Here is a 25778-nt window from a genome sequence, read left to right as displayed (position 1 = left end):
TGCGGAAACGGATAGGAAGCCAGTGAAATGACTTGAGGAGAGGGCTAATATGAGCATAACGACACTGGCGGAATATTAGTCGTGCAGCAGAATTTTGAACAGATTGAAGAGGGGAGAGAGATGGCTAAGTGGGAGACCTGTGAGAAGCAAGTTCCAATAGTCTAAGTGAGAAGTGATAAGTGGATGAGGGTTCTGGTAGTGTGCTCAGAAAGGAAAGGGCAAATTTTGGTGATATTATAGAGAAAGAAACGACAGGTTTTCGACTGACCTCACTTATCTGGGCACAAAATGGTGGCACTCACTACCTAAACCTATCAAACATCAACATAATTACCAAATATCCTATCAATTTAATACATTCTTGACAACAGATTAACAATTCTATGTTTAATTTCTACTATTGATGATCTATAACTAATATATCCAACACTTGACCAACTTTTTGAATTACTTTTTTCAACCCACAACTAATCAATTACCAATACTGTCACACTTCTTCCATAGTTATTTTGATTTTCTAAGGTAAGTCACATTGAACTCAAGGTTCCTTGGGATAATGTGGTATATAAATGTCAAATAAATAAATCCCCCAAAAAGCTCTTGGGATCATTGTGGATACAGTGAAAGCACAGGCACGTAGCCAAGCCTGTCTGGCAAGCTGCACAGGGAACTTAGGAAGCCGAATGTTCAAGCAACAGTTACACAAACTGGTCACTATCTTGATTACTATAAAAGCTTTGTGGGTAGACAGAGGAAGGGAGGGGTGCTAATTCTTATGAACTAGGTGAAGGATCTCATCTGCTCATCTGGCCTATGATGGCAGAATAAAAATGAAAGGACCCACATGCTGTTTATCACATTCATTTAGCATCCTATCTATAAGGAAATCTTTCAAGCTGAGCAGAAGGTAAAATTATGTATAATCATACCTGATAATTTTCTTTCCATTAATCATAGCTGATCAATCCATAGACTGGTGGGTTGTGTCCATCTACCAGCAGGTGGAGATAGAGAGCAAACTTTTGCCTCCCTATATGTGGTCATGTGCTGCCGGAAACTCCTCAGTATGTCGATATCAAAGCTCCATCCGCAGGACTCAGCACTTAGAGAATTACACCCACGAAGGGACACTCTGCCCAGCTCACCACCGCCGAAACGGGGGAGGGGAATTAACCCAGCTCATCCCCACACAAGTGGGGGAGGGGAATCCGTCCAGCTCATCCCCGCGGAGCGGGGGAGGGACACCACCCCGCCGATGCGGGGGGATCTGGCTTATCCTGCAACCGCAACCGCGGGAGGAGCTGACTGACCCGAACACCGCCGAAGCGGGAGGGGTACAAAACTGCCCTACAGCCGCACGAAGCGGGAGGGAGTGCCGGCAGAATTATAAGTCTCAATCCAGCCCCGTAAACGGAGGGGAGAGGAATGCAGCAGCTCACTGTAACACAAACTCGTCTTAACTCTTGAAGAATCCAAGTGAAAAAACTTGAACACGAAGTCTTTCTGAAGTAACTGAAGACTAAACTTGAACCTGAAATGCAACCAGAATAAAACAATACAGATATCTGGGAGGGGCTATGGATTGATCAGCTATGATTAATGGAAAGAAAATTATCAGGTATGATTATACATAATTTTACCTTCCATATCATCAAGCTGATCAATCCATAGACTGGTGGGATGTACCGAAGCAGTACTCACCCAGGGCGGGACATAGAAATCCCTGACCGCAACACTGAAGCTCCAAACCGGGCCTCCGCCCGAGCAGCCACAGTCAAGCGGTAATGCTTGGAGAATGTATGGGCCGAAGCCCAAGTTGCCGCCTTGCATATCTCTTCCAAGGAGACGGAACCGGCCTCTGCCATCGAGGCCGCCTGAGCTCTTGTGGAGTGAGCCTTCAGCTGGATAGGCGGCACCTTCCCTGCGGCCACATAAGCCGCTGCAATGGCTTCCTTGACCCATCTTGCCACTGTAGGCTTAGCAGCCTGCAGACCCCTACGAGGACCTGCAAACAGGACAAACAGATGATCCGATTTCCGGAAATCATTGGTCACTTCCAAGTATCTGATGATGACTCGTCTCACATCCAGATATTTAAGAGCAGAGTACTCCTCTGGGTAGTCCTCCCTACGAAAGGAAGGGAGACAGAGCTGCTGATTCACATGGAAGCGAGAAACAATCTTGGGCAGAAAGGAAGGCACTGTGCGAATAGTCACTCCTGCCTCAGTGAACTGCAGAAAAGGCTCTCGACATGAGAGCGCCTGGAGCTCGGAAACTCTTCTGGCTGAAGTGATAGCCACCAAAAAGACTGCTTTCAACGTCAGGTCTTTCAGAGATGCCCTCGACAAGGGTTCAAACGGCGGCTTCTGCAATGCTCTTAGCACCAGGTTGAGATTCCACGCAGGCACCACTGAGTGCAGAGGAGGGCGCAGGTGATTAACTCCCTTGAGAAAGCGCACCACATCTGGCTGGGAAGCCAGGGAAGCACCCTTCAGGCGGCCCCTGAAGCAAGCCAGAGCCGCTACCTGGACCTTAAGGGAACTGAGCGACAGGCCTTTGTCCAGACCTTCTTGCAGGAACGCCAACACTGAAGAAATTGGAGCAGTGAAGGGAGAAAGTGAGCCTGCTTCACACCACGCTGCAAAGATACGCCAAACCCTGGCGTAAGCAGTAGAAGTAGAGCGTTTCCTCGCTCTCAGCATAGTGGCGATGACCTTGTCTGAGAAGCCCTTCTTCCTCAGACGCTGCCGCTCAATAGCCAGGCCGTAAGACCAAAGGGGGAGGGATCCTCCATCACCACGGGACCCTGATGTAACAGGCCCTGCTCCACTGGCAGCCGCAGAGGATCGTCGATTGAGAGCCTGATCAAGTCCGCATACCAGGGACGTCTGGGCCAATCCGGACCCACCAGGATTATCCTGCCGGGATGTCTTGCCACCCGGTCTAGGACCCTGCCCAACATGGGCCAGGGTGGGAACACATAGAGAAGCTCTTGTGTCGGCCATTGTTGGAGAAGAGCATCTACTCCCAGGGATCGAGGGTCCCGTCCTCTGCTGAAGAAGCGCGGCACTTGGCAATTGGCCGATGACGCCATCAGATCTAGGCTCGGCTGGCCCCAGCGCTTCGTGATGTCCAAGAACGCCTGAGCAGATAGCTGCCACTCTCCGGGCTCCAAGGTATGGCGACTGAGAAAGTCCGCCTTGACATTCATGACTCCGGCAATGTGGGCCGCTGACAGCTGTTCCAGGTTCGCTTCCGCCCACTGGCATAGACTCATAGTCTCCTTGGCTAGAGGGGCGCTCTTGGTACCTCCCTGGCGGTTGACATAGGCCACAGCCGTGGCATTGTCCGACAGTACCCGTACAGGCTTCAGCACCAGTACCGGGATGAACTCCAAAAGCGCCAACCGAATGGCTCTGAGTTCCAGGAGGTTGATAGACCACTTCGCCTCTGCAGGAGACCAGAGCCCCTGCGCTGTCCTTCCCAAGCAGTGGGCTCCCCAGCCCGACAATGAGGCGTCCGTCGTGACGACAATCCACTCTGGGGTCACCAGAGGCATTCCTGCAGACAACTTGTCTGCCTGCATCCACCAGCTCAGCGCCCTGCGCACTGCTGGATCCAAGGGAAGACGCACCGCATAATCCTCCGACATCGGAGTCCAGCGCTGCAGCAGAGAGTGTTGTAGTGGTCTCATATGAGCCCTGGCCCAGGGCACTACTTCCATCGTGGCCGTCATAGAGCCCAACAGCTGCACATAGTCCCAAGCCCGAAGAGGAGAGGCTACCAGGAACTGGTCCACCTGAGCCTGAAGTTTGACAATCCGATTGTCTGGCAGGAACACTCTGCCCACTTGGGTGTCGAATCGAACTCCCAGATACTCCAGGGACTGAGTCGGGCGCAGCTGGCTCTTCTCCCAGTTGATGATCCATCCCAGGGAGCTCAAAAGAGCAACTACCCGGTCCACAGCTTTGCCGCACTCTGCATAAGAGGGGGCTCGGATCAACCAGTCGTCCAGATAAGGATGGACTTGTACTCCTTCCTTTCGCAGGAAGGCCGCTATGACCACCATTACTTTGGAAAAGGTCCGCGGAGCAGTAGCCAACCCGAACGGGAGGGCTCTGAACTGGAAGTGTCGGCCCAGGACTGCAAAACGCAGAAAGCGTTGATGAGGAGGCCAGATGGGAATATGCAGGTACGCTTCCTTGATGTCCAAGGAAGCCAGGTACTCCCCTGCCTTCACTGCCGCTATAACAGAGCGGAGAGTCTCCATGCGAAAGTGCCGCACTTTCAAGGCCCGATTGACCCCTTTGAGGTCGAGGATAGGCCGGACAGAACCTCCTTTCTTTGGTACCACAAAGTAAATGGAGTAACGCCCCTTGCCAAGCTGACTTTCTGGCACCGGAACGACCGCACCCAGGCGGATCAGGTTGTCCAAAGTCTGCTGCACTGCCACAGCTTTGACCGGAGACTTGCAGGGAGAGAGTACAAACCCGTCTCTTAAGGGTCGGCAGAACTCTAGCTTGTAGCCGTCTCTGATGACTTCCAGCACCCAAGCGTCTGAAGTTATTGTGGTCCACTCGCCCAGAAACGAGGACAGCCGTCCTCCAATCTGCACTGGGGCGTGGACCAAGACCCCGTCATTGGGTACGAGACCCTGGGGGAGGACCGGAGGGAGCACCTCCGGGACGGCGGTCTCTGCGAAAGGAACGCTGCTTGGGGGAGAAATGCCTCTTAAAGGAAGAGGGGGCAGAAGAACCCGACCTGCCCGGGCGGTACCGACGGGCTTCCTGAAACCGTCCTCTGGAGGTACCGGGACGAGCACTAGCCCGAGCCCTGACCTCTGGTAACTTCTTGCCCTTAGATGTGCCGAGATCGGTCACGATTTTGTCCAGCTCGACCCCAAAGAGCAGCTTGCCTTTAAAAGGCAACCTAGCCAGGCGGGATTTAGAGGCGTGGTCAGCAGACCAATGTTTCAGCCAAAGCCACCGCCGCGCAGAGACTGTCTGAGCCATGCCTTTAGCTGAGGCTCTCAAGACATCATACAGCAAGTCTGCCACATAGGCTAAGCCCGATTCCAGGGCTGGCCAATCATCCCTCAAGGAATGATCCGAGGGGGAAGCCCGCTGCACCATAGTCAGGCACGCCCTGGCCACATAGGAGCCGCAAACTGAGGCCTGCAAACTTAAAGCAGCCGCCTCAAAGGACGACCTTAAGGCCGCCTCCAATCTCCTGTCTTGGGCGTCCTTTAGGGCCGTGCCACCTTCCACCGGCAATGCCGTTTTCTTAGTCACCGCAGTGATTAAAGAATCCACGGTAGGCCACAGATAGGCCTCACGTTCACTCACAGCCAAAGGATAGAGGCGGGACATAGCCCTAGCCACTTTAAGGCTCGCTTCTGGGACATCCCATTGAGCCGAAATTAAGGTGTGCATGGCATCATGCACGTGGAAGGTTCTCGGCGGGCGCTTCGTCCCCAGCATAATGGCGGAGCCAACAGGGGCTGAGGGAGAGACGTCCTCCGGAGAGGAAATCTTCAAAGTGTCCATGGCCTGTAACAACAGGTTGGGCAAATCCTCTGGGCGAAAAAGCCGCGCTGCAGAGGGGTCATCCGCTCCATCCGAGCGGGGATCCGTCTCCTCCAAGGAATCCGCAAAGGACCGTTGGGAGACCTCAGACACGCTGCCCTCATCTACATCGGAGGAGACAAATTCCTCCAAGGCCTGGGAATCAACCCGAGGGCGTTTACCTCTGGGAACCTCAACCTCTTTACCAGACGAGGGAGCGGGGGCAGCGTTGTGCATGAGGAAGGCCTGATGCAGCAGCAAAACAAACTCGGGGGAGAAACCCCCCAGACTGTGCACTTCCGCAGCCTGGGCAACAGCCCTAGGCGCACTCTCAACCGGCGCTCGCAACAGCGGGGGAGAGGCCTGCTGCGCATCCAAAATGGCGTCCGGCGCGAAACTCCGCGAAGGAGCCGCGCGGGAAGAACGGCTCTTAACTTTAGCCGCTTCTGTGCCGTCGCCCAAATTAAGGGCGTTCATGGCATTAATGTCTCCAACCTCAAGGGCGGCCCAAGAAGAAGCCGTCCGAGCCGCGTGGCCGGCCAAAATGGCGGAGGCGAGGAGCGGGGGATGGGCGTTTATGGCGGGAAAAACCGCCACGCCGGAGGAAGGACCGGGACATTCATCGGTCACGAAACTGCCACCCAACAAGGGCGAATCAGGCTTTAAGACCCCCGCATCCCCTCTAGAAGCGCTCAAGCGACCCGGGGAGCGACCCTTTGCGCCCTCGCCCTCCGACGCCATGTGCCACGAGGAGAAGAATCGGGGAACCCCCGCCCGCTATAAAAAGGTAAAATTACCTGCTGTCCGCTCCGAGTTGTAACGACCTGGTGTCCCAGTGAGTAGCTGCAATAGACGCTTAAATAAACGTCGAAATAAACGCCTTTAAAGACGTTTAAAATTTTTTTTTTTTTTTTTTTTTTAACGGAGCCAGCGGGAGGGGGGAGAAAAGGAGGGACCTGGCACCACCAGGTTTGCACTTGCTCAAAAGAGCCCTCAACCCCAGGCACTCAACAAAACCTAAAAATTAGGCTTGGAGGCCTAGCCAGAGCTGCTGCTGCTGTGTGTGACCACCACCTGCTGAGATAGAGAACATACTGAGGAGTTTCCGGCAGCACATGACCACATATAGGGAGGCAAAAGTTTGCTCTCTATCTCCACCTGCTGGTAGATGGACACAACCCACCAGTCTATGGATTGATCAGCTTGATGATATGGAATCATAAAAAACATAGAAGCTCTTTTACTAAAGCAGTTAGAGGGGCATAATCGAACAGGGCACCCAAGTTGTCATGAGGGCGGGGCAACCCGTATTACTGAAACAAGATGGGCATCCATCTTTCGTTTCGATAATACAATCGGGGACGCCCAAATCATAAAATTTAGCTCGACCTTAGAGATGGTCGTCCTTAGGTCGTTTTTGAGATGGCCGTCCCCAGTTTTCGGCGATAATGGAAACCGAGGATGCCCATCTCAAAAACAACTAAATCCAAGCTATTTGTTCATGGGAAGAGCCAGCATTCGTAGTGCACTGGTCCCCCTCACATGCCAGGACACCAACCAGGCTCCCTAGGGGGCACTGCAGTGGACTTCACAAATTGCTCCCATTCCTTACCTTCAGTGCTGAGCCCCCAACCCCCCCCCCCCAAAAACCCACTCCCCACAACTGTACACCACTACCATAGCCCTAACGGGTGAAGGGGGGCACCTACATGTGCGTACAGTGGGTTTGGAGGGCTCAACATTTACCACCACAAGTGTAAGAGGTAACGGGAGGACGGGCCTGGGTCCGCCTGCCTGAAGTGCACTGCACCCACTAAAAACTGCTCCAGGGACCTGCATACTGCTGTGATGGAGCTGGGTATGACATTTCAGGCTGGCATAGAGGCTGGCAAAAAATGTTTTTCAATTTTTTTTGGGGGGGGGGGGGGCGGGAGGAGTTGGTGACCACTGGGGTAGTAAGGGGAGGTCATCCCCAATTCCCTCCGGTAATCAACTGGTCAGATCGGGCACACCTTTTCAAGGCTTGGTCGTGAAAAAAATGGACCAAGTAAAGTCGGCCAAATGCGCGTCAGGGACACCCTTCTTTTTCCCATTATCGGCCCAGCCCGCCCATCTCTAAATCACGCCCCAGTCCTGCCTTCGGTATAGTGCCGACACGCCCACGTGAATTTCGGTCGTCTCCGCGACGGAAAGCAGTTGAGGATGCCCAAAATCGGCTTTCGATTATGCCGATTTGGGTGACCTTGAGAGAAGGACGCACATCTCTCGATGTATTTATTATAGACTAACCAAACAGCTCCTTAATTTGATCAAGAAAGAATTTGTATTCATCTATGTCCCTGAAACCGCAAAAAAGTGTTTGAAGTGAAGCTTCTCATATAGCTTGACCCCGGGTAATAGTAAAGCTTGCATAATACAAATACTCATGAGTCACGTGTAGGCCTCAATGAATGGATAAAATACCACTTGCACTTTGTAGTCATGGCCTTCCACAGGCCAAAAAGTTGAATAACCACAGCCCATTATAGTCCTACAGGCATGATGGCCATTCTAACACCCATTAGCACATGTTAAGCATTAGTAAAAGGGACCCTGTAGCAGCCTAAGCAAGGGTGGGCGCGGAATCTTAACAGACACAGCCAACTCAGAGGACTGAAGGTAAAACAAAACAACTTTATTAATATTCAATAAATGATTCCAACATGTTCTTTTCACAGGTGTGATGAAATAAGAACCAAAAGTCTTTTGGATGCGAGGATAATCTCTCCATAGATGTCCCTGGCAGGGCCATAGTGTGTACTAACTTTTGTTTTAAAAATAATCAAAACCAAGCCTTGCTTTGGCCTGACCTCCAGGATTCAAGTTTTCACAAGGTTCCAAGATAAAACTTGGCCTACCTGAACCAAGCTTCCGCTGCTTACACATATGTAGTGAAGGCATATGCTGGAGGGCTACTCTTATCTTCCTGGGCCTCCCTGGCTTAGCTGTACTCTGGAGTTTTATCTTGCCTGGACCACATTACTCTATGCTCTGCCCTCACTGGGTCATGCCCTCTCTACTCTGTATAATGGGATTTAAGGTGGCTCAGTGATAGACTGTTATTAAGGAGAGGGGGGCTGGTAACTTCTTACACATTTCCTCACAGGCCCTAAAAGCAAAGATCGAGTTTAGGTTTTTCTTTAATTTTCAGTTTAATACCTAACATGTTGAGGCTGCTATTTCACTTTTAATTCTGTAATGGAATTGTGGCATGGTAATTCACAATCAAAGATGATACACATAGGTTCTGGTCTTTGCAATTTGCCTTGCTAATTTAATATATTACCTAGTATTTGTTACTGAACTAATCGTCATGTGCAAGATTATGATTAATTGGGTCTTTTTAAATCTACAAGCAGAATATAGTGGTAGAGCTATTATACCTTTGTAATATTGTCCAAAAGGGATAGTGCTATGAGTAAATTCTGCTTCTGAATGGCTATTATTCATTGTTAGCATGTAAGCTAAGCATGCTTTAATATTTTTATTTTGGTTTTTTAGCTTCTACAGGCTTCTATTTGTTTGCATTTGGATGCCCTTCTGTTACCAGAGTGCAACCCATGACACTTCATCTGCATAAAATGCTCAAGGGAATTGATTTTAAGTGGAATGAATAGACCATGGTTTTACTAATATCTTGTGTATATTTAAAAATATTTATCACCCATCTATCCAAGCCATGTAATATAAAACAGTAATAACTACCATAAAGCAAATCAGTCTGCTTCTGGCAAGCAAGACCATAGCTTTCCCATAGCAAAATGCCCAGTGCTTCTCCAGGTGACTCGCCCCATTCAAGTGAAGCCGCCAGTCCTCCAGGCCAAATTAAATTAGTAATGTGGGTTACTGGTCTAGTGTTGCACTAGGACTTCATGACAACAATAATACCCCCTCCAAGGCTTGGGTACCCCACCTATCTTGAAACAAAATATATTATACAGTAAAAATGTAACTAATAATATTACACTTGATACATAGTTATTTTATACTCTATTCAGAAAACACAATCAAACTAAAATATCAGCTTTAAACAGTGGATGGGAGGGTGCTCTCAGATGCTCAGATGAAAGGGTAGAAGCACAGGCCAAAGCCTATGACCCCTTTTAAGCTTCATAGCTTTCCTCCCTCCCCTCACTTTTGCTAATTAGAAGGGTAGGGAAGATCTTAAAGATATGTCATCATCAGGTCATTGCGCTTGATGGTCCCAACATTCCCTTGATGTTGATGCCATGATTATTCTCAAGATATGAACATGTAGGGGAAATGGTCCTGCTAAAGACTGAGCAGTTCAGATTTCCTACATCACTAGGTAAGCAAGCCTGTATGGCACCCTGTTACATGTGGAACTCATGGAGGCAGCCAAGCGCCATTCATTGCTTTTTTCATCTGTGGCAGCGTAAACGTTGATCTAGTTAAAATAATTTTTTTTCAAAAAATCTATTAGGTAAATAGAAAATTTGTTTTTTTTCTAAACTTTTCCTGAACTTGGAGGAGCATTTGTGTTTGTAAATTCTAATTGTTTACGATAATAAAAAGGTATCTACCTGCAGTATCTCTACATATACAGACTGTGGCATTGTAAAATCAGCAGACATACATGTCACACAACTTTTCAGAAGCAGCATAAAATTTGCATTTTCATCCAAAGAAAAACAAACATTCACATTTTCCACTTTTGAGATAAAATCAACTCCAAATTCTGCAAAATTCCTGGGACATAACCAAACAAATGCATTTTGTTTTAGCTGGGAAAAAAAAAGAAAAATTAATCCAACCTGAGGGATTTTCATCTTGGTCCTGCAGAGATTTATTCCTGCACACTTCTGAATTTAGCAAAAATCAGAAAAGACAGGTTTAATGAAAACCACTGCAGCAGTGAATCCAGCATTTACTCCCGTTTACTATGGCGCACTAGCGGCTGCAGTACACTAATGCCGACACAGCCCATTCACTTTGAGTAGGCTGTGCTAGCATTGCCATGCGGCTTAGTAAATATGGGGGGGGGGGGGTTAATTTGTTCTCCTATAACTTGTTTTACACCCTTGCCTGCAGCTCTGCATAGTTTTACTTGCATAGTTTTACTCCTGTTAATCACTGTAAAGGCGATTAAAGAAGACCTGCAAAATTACCATGCTTATAAGTTCATAAACATCACTGCATGGCAAATCTGGAAAAGTAAACAATTATATAGAAAGTTCTGACAATAATAACATCATTACAAATTTTATACAAATTTATTCATTTCAAAAATTTTCAATAATAATAAAGCACAGCAATTTTAAGATTGCTGTGCTTTATTATTATTGAAAAGAATTTTGAAATGAATAAACTTGTATTAAATTTATAACAACGTTATTTTTAAAGTAAAAACTTTCTATATAATTGTTTGGATTTCATATTGAGGAAGTATTGTTTTGTTAGATTCCTGAATGAGTATTGTTAAATCTGGAAAACTGTCATCTTTCTGACCAAAACTCTACATAATAAAGCCTATGATAAAGAAAGCTGAAGAGATTAAAGTTATTTGCAGTGTTTTCATTGCCTGCATTCTTGTTGTCAAACTCAGCATACCTTCAAGTTAATTTTTTTTTTCTGGTCATTGATGCTCCCAGCTTGGCGCCAACCATCTTATGATATCTTGACATTTGATATAAATCTGACTGCTTGTCAGCATAGTGTCATAAGTACATAAGTATTGCCATATTGGGACAGACTGAAGGTCCATCAAGTCCAGCATCCTGTTTCCAACAGTGACCAATCCAGATTACAAGCACCTGGCAAGATCCCAAAACATTTTATGCTGCTTACTCTTTATTTTCTTTACAGACAAGGGGAGTTTAAGCCAGAGTATCAAAAAATAAAATTAACCTGTAAACTGTGATAGCCAGTTTATTATTGGGACAGCTACAAAAAAAAAGATTACTAGCCCACAGGAAAGATGGTTTTCCTCTATAACTGTTTTTGTTCATAAAGTTATTGAATTCTAAACTGAGATAAGCATAAGATGGTCACTTTTTTTCACTCCCTATTAGGGAGGGTTTGTTCATCTCTCTGTTTGTCAGTACACCTAGGTTTCTTTGTGCATGCCAACACAAAAAAAAAAAAAAAACAGACCAGCACAAGCTAAATTACTGTTGCTAAGACAAGACACCATGAAACCTGAGCAGCCGCTTCAGTGTGGAGGCTGACCAAAACTAAAACAGCAGCTGAAGTCTGCCATTCAGTTTTGGCCAAAAATGAAATTGACTGCTCCCCCCTCCACAGAGTGGGTCCTTCAGGGCCAGTAGCAGCCACCCCCATCACAGTCCCTCCACCATTCCACCAACCAAAGGTCCTCACTGGGCCTACTTTAAAATGCCCTGGTGGTCTAGTGGCACCCCCCCCCCCCCCCAGGCTGTCTGGACCTATCTTAAATCTTTAGGTGGCCTAGTGGCCTCTTCCGGGGAAGAATGATCCCCATTCGCTCTTGCCCTGTGGGTTCCTCAGCCAAAATGTCCAGAGGGACCTCCCGTGGCAGTCTCACGAGGCCATTTTGGGACTGCAACCAGCATAGGCAGGAGATTTAAAAGGTAAGTCCAGGTGGTCGGAGGGTGGGGAGCACCACTAGACCAACAGGGTATTAAAAAGTAGGCCTGAGGAGGGTCATCAGGTGGTGGAAAGGTGGACGGGCTATGGCAGCAGAAAGTTGTGGTGATTGCTCTCTATTTCAATGCTAGAAACTGAATATTACATAGGAAATAATCAGTAGTCTTCTGCTGCACAGTAAAATGTGGTCATCTATAATACAAAAGATACAATTCTTGAGAAGGAAAAAAAAATGAGCAATATGAAAATTGTGAGATGTTTCACTCTTGCTACATGATAGTTCAGAGAAAAAAAAAAAAAAACATAGAATGTGTTATTGGTAGAAACCATAAAACCACATAGCATACAGTATACAGGTCAACTGCTTTGTACGAACGGTTCTGAACAGTCAGTACACCAAAGCATTAAAGACTTTAAGGACGTGCAAAACTGAGGGATTTACCATAATGAGATCATATCACAGTAGACAAAAGTGCACAGTAAACCTGAATGATACCTCAGTACAAGCTAAAGTCAAAAGTGAACTATTTTATGAAAAAGATGAGGAAAGTTAAAAAAAAAGACCATTTTCTTACATCAGCTGCTGTTGGTTTCACATAGTAGTGGACAAATATCACACAGCTGTAAAATTTCAGGAAATATAGGCTGCCTATGCATATTATAACTTGCAATCACCAAAAGAGGGCTCACTTTGAAATACTGCCCAAGTGCTGAGATGATCACTAGCAGTAAACCTAACCTGAGAGACCAATATCATTTCAACATACCTTGATATAGCAGCAAGGTTCATTCTTGTTATGTGCAAAATTCACCTATTTCGAGACATTACCCTCCAGTGTACAGTTAAACAGTCACAGCAGCTACCTACCATGAGAGAACTATCTAGTCCTCTCATGGTAGGTAGCTGCTGTGACTGTTTAACTGATTTATTAATCTAGTCTGATTTATTAATCAGTGTAGTAAATGTTCCAAAATCCAGCACACATTCTCTTATACCCACATATCACAACGCCGTTGATCTGATTCAAACAGAAGGAGGCCTTATTTGCATGAGAATTGTGCTTTGGCACAGAACATGAGAAGTGCTGCATAAAGCTGGATCTTAAACTGCAACTTGTAAGGGAGATTTATTCAGAAATCTATTAATTTCTCAAGTTAATTTTAGAAACAGTAAGGCACTACAAAGTATATATAAACAAAGTCAGTAGAATAGAACCTTCCATTATCTGTCATTTAGGGCCCCTTTTACAAAGTGGCAGTACATGTACCGCTGCTTTGCCGCGTGCCAAAATCAGGACTATCAACGGGCTACCGCAGGAGCCTGGCAGTAGTTCCCTTCCCCCCAGCGTGTGCCATTTCTGGTGTGACAAAAATATTTTTTACTTTTGTAGTGACGGGACCTACCAAGTGGTAATCAGGCAGCGTTCTGTGCTGCCTGGTTAACGCAGAAGCCCTTGCTGTCACCTAAATAGGTGGCTGTAAGGGCTCCAGCCGGAAATAGCCACGTGCCAATCCCTGTGATTAGAGAAGGGCCATTTCTTTTTTTTGTTATAGAAAACAATCTTTTACCCGCTGCGGTAAAAGGGGACCTCAGCGTGCAGCAAATCCACATGCCAACGCAGGCTCCATTTTACTGCACTTTGGTAAAAGGGGCCAAGTCTCTTTCTCTGCTACTAAGGTCCCACTGGGGTTAATTCTATAAGGAGCAAGAAATCGCTTAAATGCAGGTATTCTAGTCATTCACACGTTTCTTGGCATCTAAATGCTAGCACCCTCTTTATAGTATTACCCCCTTTTCTCATTCATGCTCAAATTTGGCCACTGATTTGGGGTCCTAACAGAACCCATGCAAGTCTGTTGCAGGTGCCCCTTATTCTCAGTGAAAAAAAAAGAAGACTAACATTCATTTTCAACTTCTCTCTCTTCAACTTCATAGAACCCTTTGCCTTTGAACTTTTCATTGTATGGAAGATACCTCTGGTACTTTACTCAAGCCTGCTAGGTATTTTGAATGTTCACCTCATATCCTCCCTTTCCCTTCTTTCTTCTATACAGTAAATCTTAATTTCCTCAGTTTCTCTGTGTATGGTTTAAAAAGGTTAGATGTAGTGAGGGATCAGTCAAAAGCGAGGTACACCAGATCTTGATCTAACCTAATCTCATGTACCCTTTACCCAACACTTAATCACTCGACAACGACTATGACTTAGACCACATCTTCCATCAACTCCCCTATGCTATCCCTCAAACTTTTCCCTCCTCCGGCCACTACCACCCCTTATCCCTTGCTCATTTCAACCTTCCCCCTCCTGCCTCTTCTGCCCCCTTCTTACTTGTCCATCCCACCTATCTGCATGTCTCCATCATTATTCTGTTATACAGCAGCTTGTACTCTCTCTGTAATACCTTGTAACCCCTATTACTATGTAAGCCACACTGAACCTGCCTCGAGTGGGAAAGCACGGGGTTCAAATGTAACAAATAAATAAATAAAACGAGCCTTTATTAACCAAGATCCAATACAAACTCAAGTGGAATGGATCAGACTCAATACAGCTGTGTTTCAGCAACCATTCCTGAGTCAGGCAACAAAAAGATCTACAAATAAAACATCACACTTTGTAGCCGGGTCGCCCATCCAGGACCCAGCCAGGCTTGACCCTGCTTAGCTGCCTCTTCCTCCACACGACTGTTACCTTCACTCCACAGCAATCTGGCTCCTCTGAGCCTTGGCGCCAGGCCCTGCGAACTCCCAGGACTTCCTCCTCCCTCCGTTCCTTTCACAGAGGCACATTCAAAGGCCAATGTTTATAAGTAAGAGCTTTTATTTTCTTGCTTCAAATCAACAAAACACCCTTCACTCCAGGTTGTTTAGGCTAGCAGCCCAGAGCACAATCCAGGCTCAACACAGTCATTTCCAGGCTCAAAAACAGTCCATATAACCCCAAACTCAGGTCCAAAAACAGTCCATACAACCTCACTTTAGCTCAGATTACTTCACCTAGGGAACAGCACACCATCAGAGGGAAAAACCCAATAGCCTGGTAGGTTGCAGCCCAGACCTTTTTAGTATGAAACAGTTTACACAGTCTTTCTTGTACCTTCTTACAGCATGGTTACACAGCTTTATTCCCACCTGGTTCAGGCTGGGGTTTCAATTGTGCCCAGCTCTCTTTCTCTCCCACAGACTGCACCTGTTTCCTCTTTAGTAGAGAGCTCCCCCAGTGCCTCAGCCTCTCTCCTCCGGTCTTCCACCAGTCTCTCCAAGGTACAGCTAGCCACCCTCTTACAGCAGCTTTTTGGGTTTGAGCCAGGGCTCCAATCTCCATCTGTTCCTCCCCTAGCCCTTCAGTAATCTCCATTTTATCCTCCTCTCCAACTTCCCCCGCCCCCAATCTCTCCAGCTAGCCCTCATCACCTTCCTCAGAGACCATTTCCCAATCTTCTATCTCCTCCCCTAACTCTTGCACAGCCAGGTGGGGAAGAGAAGGATTCTGGGACTGGTAGTTCCTCCCCTTCTTCCTTAACCCAGCCAACCTCTCTGCCTCCGGTAGCCCAGCTTTCTAGATGTGGGTGTTGTGCACATGAAATCTGCCCTGTTGGGATTCCCCGGCTCCCTGTACCCCCTTTCTTCGTGCCTTCCCGGATCCCATTTCATCTGCACTCTCACAACATCTATGCAATTCTATACAAATAGGGCTAAAATAACTTTAAAAAACAACAACTTTATTCTATATAAAAACAGTATTAATAAAAACATGCATTACCTATATAATCTGATACAACAAACTAACTAAACCATGACATAAGTACATAAGTAATGCCACACTGGGAAAAGACCAAGGGTCCATTGAGCCCAGCATCCTGTCCACGACAGCGGCCAATCCAGGCCAAGGGCACCTGGCAAGCTTCCCAAACGTACAAACATTCTATACATGTTATTCCTGGAATTGTGGATTTTTCCCAAGTCCATTTAGTAGCAGTTTATGGACTTGTCCTTTAGGAAACCGTCTAACCTCTTTTTAAACTCTGCCAAGCTAACCGCCTTCACCACGTTCTCCGGCAACGAATTCCAGAGTTTAATTATGCGTTGGGTGAAGAAAATTTTCTCCGATTTGTTTTAAATTTACTACACTGTAGTTTCATCGCATGCCCCCTAGTCCTAGTATTTTGGAAAGCGTGGACGCTTCACATCCACCTGTTCCACTTCACTCATTATTTTATATACCTCTTATCATGTCTCCCCTCAGCCATCTCTTCTCCAAGCTGAAAAGCCCTAGCCTCCTTAGTCTTTCTTCATAGGGAAGTCGTCCCATCCCCGTGAAAAATGTTGCTTACTGTTTACACTTTGGTGTTTACAAGTATGAAGTGTACGACTCTAGGGTATTTTTATTTATTATTACATTTGTACCCCGCGCTTTCCCACACATGGCAGGCTCAATGCGGCTTACATAGTAACCAGTAAAAAAGAAAAAGAAATAACAAGGTCTTTAAGAAGATTGTACAAATTGTAGAAAACATAATAATAATGTGATTAATGAATAAGTAAGAAGTAATAGGAGGGATTAAGTGTGGAAGGGAAAGAACGTAGGGAGATGGGTGTAGGAAGTTATTGTATTTATTGTTAGCTGACCGCAGTTAGTGATAAAACACTAAGGGGTCCTTTTACAAAAGTGCACTGAAAATGGTTTGTGGTAGTGTAGTTTCGGGTTTTGGCGTGCGCCAATCCATTTTTAAGCACGCCTGTAAAAAAAGGCCTTTTTTAAAATTTTTGCCGAAAATGGACGTGCGGCAAAATGAAAATTGCCACGCGTCCATTTTGGGTCCGAGACCTTACCGCCAGCCATTGACCTAGCGGTAAAGACTCACGTGGTAACCGGGCGGTAATAACCTATGCACGCCAAGTGGCATTTGGCGCGCATCCATTACGTGCGCCCGAAAATAAAAAATATTTTTCAGACGCACATATGTTAAGCACACCAAAAATGAAATTACTGCAAGAACCACATGGTAGTCAGGTGGTAACTCCATTTTGGCACGCGTTGGGCACACATAGACACTTACACGGCTTAGTAAAAGGACCCCTAAGTAATAACTCTAGGCATGTTTGCAACATTTTTCATGGTTTAGTTAATTTATGTATAATGTATGTTAACTTTTATCTGTTTTACCTACAGCAAGTTTTTAGTATTTTAACCTTGTTTGTACAGAACTGCATACATGTGTGTTAGTAGATCTTTTTGACTCCTGATGCAGGTATGGTTTTATTTAATTAATTAAACAATCTTACAAAAGAGCCTTGCATAATCATAGAGAGTTTTTACTACAACCGATTAAGCATGAACAAAAGAAAAAAAAGATTCAAAAGTAACAGCTTGTGTGTTAAAATATTCTAACCGGTCTACACAAATTGCCACTATTATGAGGAAGCATTGGAACGTAATGTTAACGCATCCAGCCTTTCGAGACCATCACTTAATGATGTCTTTTTCTCGTAATCGGAACCTGCAAGATCAGTTTAGTTATGCAGATGTTTGGACTCGCAAACAAAATGGGGAAGGACGGCATCAGAGATGCGGTCATTGTTCTATTTGCTCAATGACAAAGGAGGGATCTGTTTTTAGTTCTACTACAGGGAAGAACTTTGAGGTAAGATGTAGTACCTCTTGTGACTCTACAAACATGGTTTTGGTTTTTTGGTGTCCTTGTGGCTTGATGTATGTGGGTCATACTACAAGACAGTTTAGAACGAGAGTTATAGAACATCATCATTGTATTACAAATTAAAGTTGGAAGCACCTATTAAGCACCTATTAAGTAAGCTTAATGGAAGGTCCATTAAGCTAGAGAATTCCCTTGATAGCAGCACTTAGCTGACACTTTGGGACTTAAGCACCCCCACAGCTGGGAGCAAGCAGGGTTGGCCTCAAACTAAAGGACATACCACTTTTACTTCTAACTTCCAGGTGCTGGGACTGAACCAAGCTCCTGCAAAAAGGACAGGTTTATTCTGACCCCTAAATCCCTTACTTCTCAAATTGACTGGCTTTAGGTGAGAAACTACCTGATATTGTCTTAAATTTTTAAGGCTTGTTGCTTAATCAATTTAATTAGCACTGGGAAACCTCTCTTTCTGTCTGTCTGTCTGTCTGTCTTTCTTTCTGTTCCTGCCAAGCTCTGATAAAGGGGAGGGGAAGAAGCTGGAAACTACAGGCCGGTAAGCCTCACTTCGGTTATTGGAAAAGTAATGGAAGCCATGCTGAAGGAAAGGATAGTAAATTTCCTGGAAGCCAATAAGTTGCAAGATCCGAGACAACATGGTTTCACGAAAGGGAAATCGTGCCAAATGAATCTCATTGAATTCTTTGACTGGGTGACAGGAGAATTAAATCAAGGACGTGCTATGGACGTCATCTACTTAGATTTCAGCAAGGCTTTTGACACGGTTCCCCACAAGAGGCTCTTGAATAAACTAGAAGGGCTGAAGATAGGACCCGAAGTGGTGAACTGGATTAGGAACTGGTTGACGGGCAGACGCCAGAGGGTGGTGGTAAATGGAGTTCGCTCGGAGGAGGGAAAGGTGAGTAGTGGAGTGCCTCAGGGATCGGTGCTGGGGCCCATTCTGTTCAATATATTTGTGAGTGACATTGCCGAAGGGTTACAAGGTAAAGTTTGCCTTTTTGCGGATGACACCAAGATTTGCAACAGAGTGGACACCCCGGAGGGAGTGGAAAACATGAAAAAAAGATCTGAAGAAGCTAGAAGAATGGTCTAACGTTTGGCAATTAAAATTCAATGCAAAGAAATGCAAAGTGATGCACTTAGGGAGTAGAAATCCAAGGGAGGCGTATGTGTTAGGTGGGGAGAGCCTGATAGACACGGACGGGGAGAGGAATCTTGGGGTGATAGTATCTGAGGACCTGAAGGCGATGAAACAGTGCGACAAGGCGGTGGCCGTAGCTAGAAGGTTGCTAGGCTGTATAGAGAGAGGTGTGACCAGCAGAAGAAAGGAGGTTTTAATGCCCCTGTATAAGACGTTGGTGAGGCCCCACCTGGAGTATTGTGTTCAGTTTTGGAGGCCGTACCTTGCGAAGGATGTTAAAAAAATGGAAGCGGTGCAAAGAAAAGCTACGAGGATGGTATGGGAGTTGCGTTCCAAGACGTATGAAGAGAGACTTGCTGACCTGAACATGTATACTCTGGAGGAAAGGAGGAACAGGGGTGATATGATACAGACGTTCAAATATTTGAAAGGTATTAACCCGCAAACGAATCTTTTCCGCAGATGGGAATGCGGTAGAACGAGAGGACATGAAATGAGATTGAAGGGGGGCAGACACAGAGAGGGTGGTGAACGCTAGGAATGCCCTCCCGCGGGAGGTGGTGGAGATGAAAACGGTAACGGAATTCAAACATGCGTGGGATAGGCATAAAGGAATCCTATGCAGAAGGAATGGATCCACAGAAGCTTAGCTGAAATTGGGTGGCGGGGGGAAGAGGGATTGGTGGTTGAGAGGCTAGGATAGGGGAGGGCAGACTTATACGGGGTCTGTGCCAGAGCCGGTGATGGGAGGCGGGACTGGTGGTTGGGAGGCGGGAAATACTGCTGGACAGACTTATACGGTCTGTGCCCTGAAAAAGACAGGTACAAATCAAGGTAAGGTATACGCTTATGAGTTTATCGTGGGCAGACTAGATGGACCGTGCAGGTCTTTTTCTGCCGTCATCTACTATGTTACTATGACACGTCGTTGTGTTCATTTTCAACACCAGTTTGATCAATTGACCTGTATGGTTATCGACCAAGTTACAGTGGGTAAGAGAGGGGGGGATATTAAAAGCATTCTGTGGAGAAAAGAATACTGGATTCATTTATTACAAACAGTGGAACCACAAGGTTTGAATCGTAGTATCGAATGGAATGCGTATTATTAACATAGGAGAAGCTACTTCCCTATACGATTGCTTGAGAGAGCCTATTAGAATAGTCAAGATTCTCAGGGCGGGGCTTCCCTATACAGAGTGTATGATGCTATCAGGTTTAAATTTCCTGTCGGCGTCTTTCCACCGGCGCCATCTTGTCAGTGCATGCAATTAAGTTTTATGATGCTGAGAAGTCCGTGCCAAGATTCATTGGAGTGCCCTTCCTGAAGCAGCCTACTGACTGGCGAAACAAGGTGCACTTGTTGAAGGGAGATACGGGATGGTGTCAATTTTTCAGACTAAAACAGATGAATCCAACTACACGATCTTCAACCCTGATCTATATTACTACTATCCCAGTTGGAAGGACTAAATGAGAAGATAAGTGATTGTTTGAAAGACATTGTATGGACTCTTTCTCACTTTAATACGGGGTTTTCAATGGGATTCGTTTAGGCTTGAATGTGATGTGTTAGTTTGGGATTTCTTAAGATATACCGGGTTTATGACCGGGTTGAGGGTTTTGAGGGGAGGTATTTCATTTTGTTAATTTCTAGTAATAGAGAGAGAGAAGAGGAAGGAGAGTTTTTGTACCATTCGTTTTTCTCATGTATATATGAGTTTTTGCGATTGGAGTTTTCTCTCTTTTTTCTTCTCTTTATTGGAACCTGTGATAGTATTCTACTCCTGAAAAAAATAGTGGAAGGTGCAATTTTTTGCTGTGTATTCCCTATTAGGAGGTTTGAGGTTCCTAATTGATTTATTTAAAACGACTATGGTTATGTAATCTTAGAAATTACAAGGTGTGACACCCAGAAAACCTATATTTCAAACTTTTTAGGTATTTAGAATTTATTTGTTACATTTGTATCCCACAGGCTCAATGTGGCTTACATAGTACCGTAAAAGCGTTCTCCAATTCCGGTATGAACAAATACAGTAATGTTGTGGTAGAATAAGGTTCGTGTGTTGAAATACTGCTATATTGAGACAGATCCTTGTGCCATTCCACTTGAGTTTGTATTGGATCTAGGTTAATAAAGGCTCTTGTTTTCAAATAAAGTCTGTGTACCTTGTTGTTTTTGACCGCTCCCCCATTGCTTTGTCCTTCTGGTGATTTTGTAGGTGGTTTTCCTTCTCTTGGTGTTGCTGCTAAAAAGGTTAGGCCATATACTCACTTTGACAACCCCTCACTTAATCACCTCTACTTAGGTAATATCCTTTTCTAAATGTAGTCTACACAAAGAGCACAGTTTTAAGGTGGTGATTTGGCCTTCTTTTTTATGCCAGCAATACCCGATTATGGACCCTATTATACTATTTTTTCCAACTGATTCATCGCATTGTCTGGTTACCTTAAGTTCATTAGATATGACCACCCCCATCTCTTTTTACTCTTTGGTGATTAAGTTCTCCATATCCCAAAGGTCGTTTAGCCTTTGAATTTCCATATCCCAAATGCATGATTTGACATTGTTTTAAATTAAAATATAGTTGCCATATCTAGGACCCTTTTTTCCCAGTAACTCAGAATCATGTTTCATATTCTCTATCCCCTCTGAGGCAAATGTTTAATGTCATCTACAAATAGGTACACTGTGCCTTCCAGACCTCCTCCAATGTCATTTATAAAGATACTGAAAAGTGGTAATCTTTAGCTGTCCATTCCTTTTAATACAAAGTCCATCCAAAATATGACTATTTTCATAATGGCCTCTTAATAACTGGGCATTTCTCCTGAATGGGCTTACAGGAACCAGTTGTTCTTATGATAAAACACAGTCAATCTTCCATAATTCACAAGGGGCCTACAGGTTTCATAAGTTACACTTCTACCAACTGACTGTAAGCAACATAACCACTGGTACAAGACAGCACTGCAGAGCATTTAAAACCACAAAAGTTTAAAAACAAAACCAGATCCCATTTCTATAATCCAATTACTACTCTTCTTTTACCATTTTCTTTAAAAAGCCAGCAAAGCTTAAGAGAAGGACTTCCATGTTTGAGAGGATGCCAATCCATAAGCTTAAGAAAAAATTGCTTTCTACAAAAAAACAAACAAATCTATCAGAAGAAATGAGACATGTACAATGATTTCTGTAAAATGTAGTCAGAAGAAAACCAATGTAAATGTAAAGATACTGTGTATTTCTAAGGATAAAAAAATGTATTATGATGCTGGCTTTTGGGGCAATAGAAATCCTATTTTGGAATCTGCTACCAGAGAATCTGGTCAAGGCTAGCAATACAGTTTAGTTCAGAGTGGGGGCAACCTCGGTCCTCGAGGGCCACAACTCAATCAGGTTTTCAAGATTTCCTTCATGAATAAGCATCAGATCTATCTGTATGCACTGCCTCCACTGTATGCAAATAGCTCTCATGCATATTCATCAGGGAAATCCTGAAAACCAGACTGGATTGTGGACCTTGAAGACTGAGATCGCCAACCCCTGGCTTAGCTTTAAACAAAAAAAGGGGGAGGGGGGGTTGTACAATTTCCTGGTGTACATATCTACAGACAATTATCAGCCACATAAGACTTAGATATCTCCATCTCTTACTTCAGGAAGTGAGCAACATGGAATGGATCTGCTAGTACCTTTCAACTGACCCACCATGGCACATCTTATGTTCTTCCTTTATTAGTTCTAAAAGCTTGTATCTGTAAACATTTAAAGATAGCCTACAAATATACTTTGTCAGTTTCTTTTTAACTAGTTTTATTTTTGTAAGTTTAATGCAATACATACCTACAATTTCTTATTTTTTAAGAAATTGTATCCTAATTTGATGACTGCTACTCCATACTAATGAAGGGACAAATTTCAGAGCCAAGGAATCATATAAAAATGTTTCTACCTGATCGAAAGCACTCGATAATTTGCTGAATCCCAGATTTCGATGTCTGCAGCTGCTGTTGTAATAAGGGAGGATCTCCAGGTTCCGGCATACGCACTGTAAGAGCCAAGAAAAATATTTACTTTGCACTGGTATCTAATTAAATATTAAAGCATACACTAAAGGAGAACACACACGAATATCTAGGACAACACTGTCTTGTGATGACAAAATGTGTGTGTTTCTGTCAAATTGGAAATGGAAACACTTTATGGATAAACAGGTCTTAAGGAGAAAAAAACCCTTAAACAAAAACAAAACAAAAAAAAGAAGAGAAAAAAAAACTTTGTTCCACCAAATACATTCCAAATGTACATGAAGGACTATAAAAGTTCCAAAGAGAAAATCTGTTTCTTACAATACAGGGCCAGTTGAAAAATAACACATGTACTTGACACTAAATTTGAGAAAACAAAAATGTGAATACTGTTGCTTTGAAAATTGGTATAAAATAGGCACATAAGCCTCATTTGATATGTGCTAAGGTTTTGCAGTTACCTCTCTATAACTGCCAAATGCAGCTGATAAACCTCTTTGGTAACTGCTGGGAGCGTTCCATACATTCTGCTATGACTGTGTGGAATGCCTCCAGTTAGACAGAAAAAGGTCACTATCGTGTGTTAAATGTACAGTAGATAACCACTTAAAGGGTGTTAACTGCTCACAAGAGATATAGGGAAAGGGGAAGCGGATGGGACATGATCTAGCACCTTTCTATGATTACAATCACAGCGGTTTATATATTATATACAGGTACTTATTTTAGGGGTTAAATCACTTGCCCAGAGTCACAAGGAGCTGCAGTGGAAATCAAACCTGGTTCCCCTGATTCTCAGGCCACTGCAACTAACCATTAGGCTACACCTCCAGGTCTTGCATTATGTACCATTCACTTAACAAGGGACTTTTACTCTACTTCCAGCAAAATGTTGGAACACCCCAAACAGCAAATTCTACCCTGCTCCACCTCCAATAGCTTCTTCCATCCTGCTCCAAAAGTATAAATATCTGTGTGTATATGCACACTATCCCCCAGATGCGAAATATGGCGTCTGAAAATCCGTGCAGAAACTGAAACGAATTCTATCTTAATTGGTTAACTAATCAGCGCTAACAAGTAATTATCAGCACTAAATGGCATTAAGAATTACGCACACAACTCACCAAGTGTATTCTATAATGTGCTGCACCTAAATTCTAATTTGCATAGTTGAAAGGTGGTGTATCCATGGGCGGAGTGTGGGCATTTCTAAAATCTATGCACATTATTATAGAATACATTCGATCTGTGCCTAATTTCAGTGTCGGGATTTACACCAAGTAAAACATGGTCTAAATGGACATGACCAAATTTAGTCACGTGGCGAGCCACTCGGATTCTATATACCATGTGGAAATTTAAGTCTATTCTATAAAATTTGGGTGTAGTTTAGAAACTACGCCTAGGCACCATATATAGAATCTGGCACAACTCGGCCCCTTCCAAACTACACCCCCTCCACCCCCACCTCGCAGGAATACTTCTGTGCACTGACAAGATCACACATTTCTACACATGCATTTAGCTAAGCAATTTTATAACAACCATTCTCCACATATAATACAAGCTTCATACAATTACTTCTAGGCTGTGTAGAATCAATTAACCTAACAGTTAGTGGTTGAGAACTAAATATAGAAACACTAGTAAAAGAGGCCCGTTTCTGACAGAAATGAAACGGGCACTAGCAAGGTTCCACGCTCACCTCCCTACCTCTCTCCTCCGAGTTCCAGCCCCCCCTCCCTCCGAGTTCCATGCCCCCCTACCTCCCTTTCGAGTTCCAGGACCGCCCCCTCCCCTTCAAGTTCCAGGACCGCCCCCTTCCCCTTCGAGTTCCAGGACTGTCCCCCTCCCCTTCGAGTTCCAGGACTGTCCCCCTCCCTCCCTCCCTCTCCCCCTCCCCTTCGAGTTCCAGGACCGACCCCCTCCCTCCCTCTCCTCTGAGTTCCATGCCCCCCTCCTCCGAGTTCCAGACCCCTGCGCCTCCCTCCCTCTCTCTCACCTCCGAGTGCAAGCACGACCTGTCCTCCGCCTGGCCCTCATCTTCCTAAGTGCCGGCTGTAATTTAAAAATTCTTACCTCAGAGTACGGCGTCAGCAGTGAAGGCGAGAGGCACTTCAGCCTGCCTTCCCATCTGTCTCAGCTCTGCCTCTGGTCCCACCCTTCCGGAAACAGGAAATGAGGGCGGGACCAGAGGCAGAGCTGAGACAGATGGGAAGGCAGGCTGAAGCGCCACTCGCCTTCACTGCTGACACCGGACCCAGAGGTAAGAATTTTTAAATTACAGCCGGCACGCAGGAAGGCGAGGGCAGGTCGTGCTTGACCTTGGAAGGGAGAGAGAGGGTGGCGCGGGAGTGTGGAACTCTGAGGAGAGGGGGGGGCATGGAACTCGGAGGGGAGGAGAGGGAGGGGGCCTGCAACTCGATGGGGAGGGGGGCTGGAACTCTTGAGGAGAGGGAGGAGGAGAGGGGGGTCTGGAACTCGGATGGAGGATGGGAGGGGGGAAGGAGGGGGGCGATTCTCTACTCATCTCCAACGTTCTGTGGCTGACTGGTGCTGGCTTCCCTTCCCTTTCACTGGTCCGCCCTCTGACGTCATCGCCAGGGCAGACCAATGGGAAGTGTGTTACGAACGTTGGAGGTGCAAATTATTATATAGGATAATAAAAGCTTGTTTTAGACAAAAAAAAAAAAAAAACCTCTACGAAAGGCATTTACTAGAAAAAC

At 45.2% G+C, this 25778-nt stretch overlaps 1 protein-coding gene across 3 annotated transcripts in view; it reads right to left on the bottom strand.

The window, feature by feature from the left end:
• Window positions 1-25778, bottom strand: part of ZNF800 (zinc finger protein 800) — a 122703-nt gene that overhangs the window by 63086 nt on the left and 33839 nt on the right. For all 3 annotated transcript variants that reach the window (XR_003943559.1, XM_030216131.1, XM_030216130.1), the window contains exon 4: window positions 22974-23069. Coding sequence is in view for 2 of the 3 variants with exons in the window: in XM_030216131.1 (XP_030071991.1) it covers window positions 22974-23069 (96 nt within the window). In the remaining variant the exon portion in view is untranslated. The remainder of the gene's footprint in view (window positions 1-22973; window positions 23070-25778) is intronic.

This window comes from Microcaecilia unicolor, chromosome 10, assembly GCF_901765095.1.
Source record: "Microcaecilia unicolor chromosome 10, aMicUni1.1, whole genome shotgun sequence".
Taxonomy (NCBI): Eukaryota; Metazoa; Chordata; class Amphibia; order Gymnophiona; family Siphonopidae; genus Microcaecilia; species Microcaecilia unicolor.
This window is presented reverse-complemented; position numbering and strand designations above follow the sequence as displayed.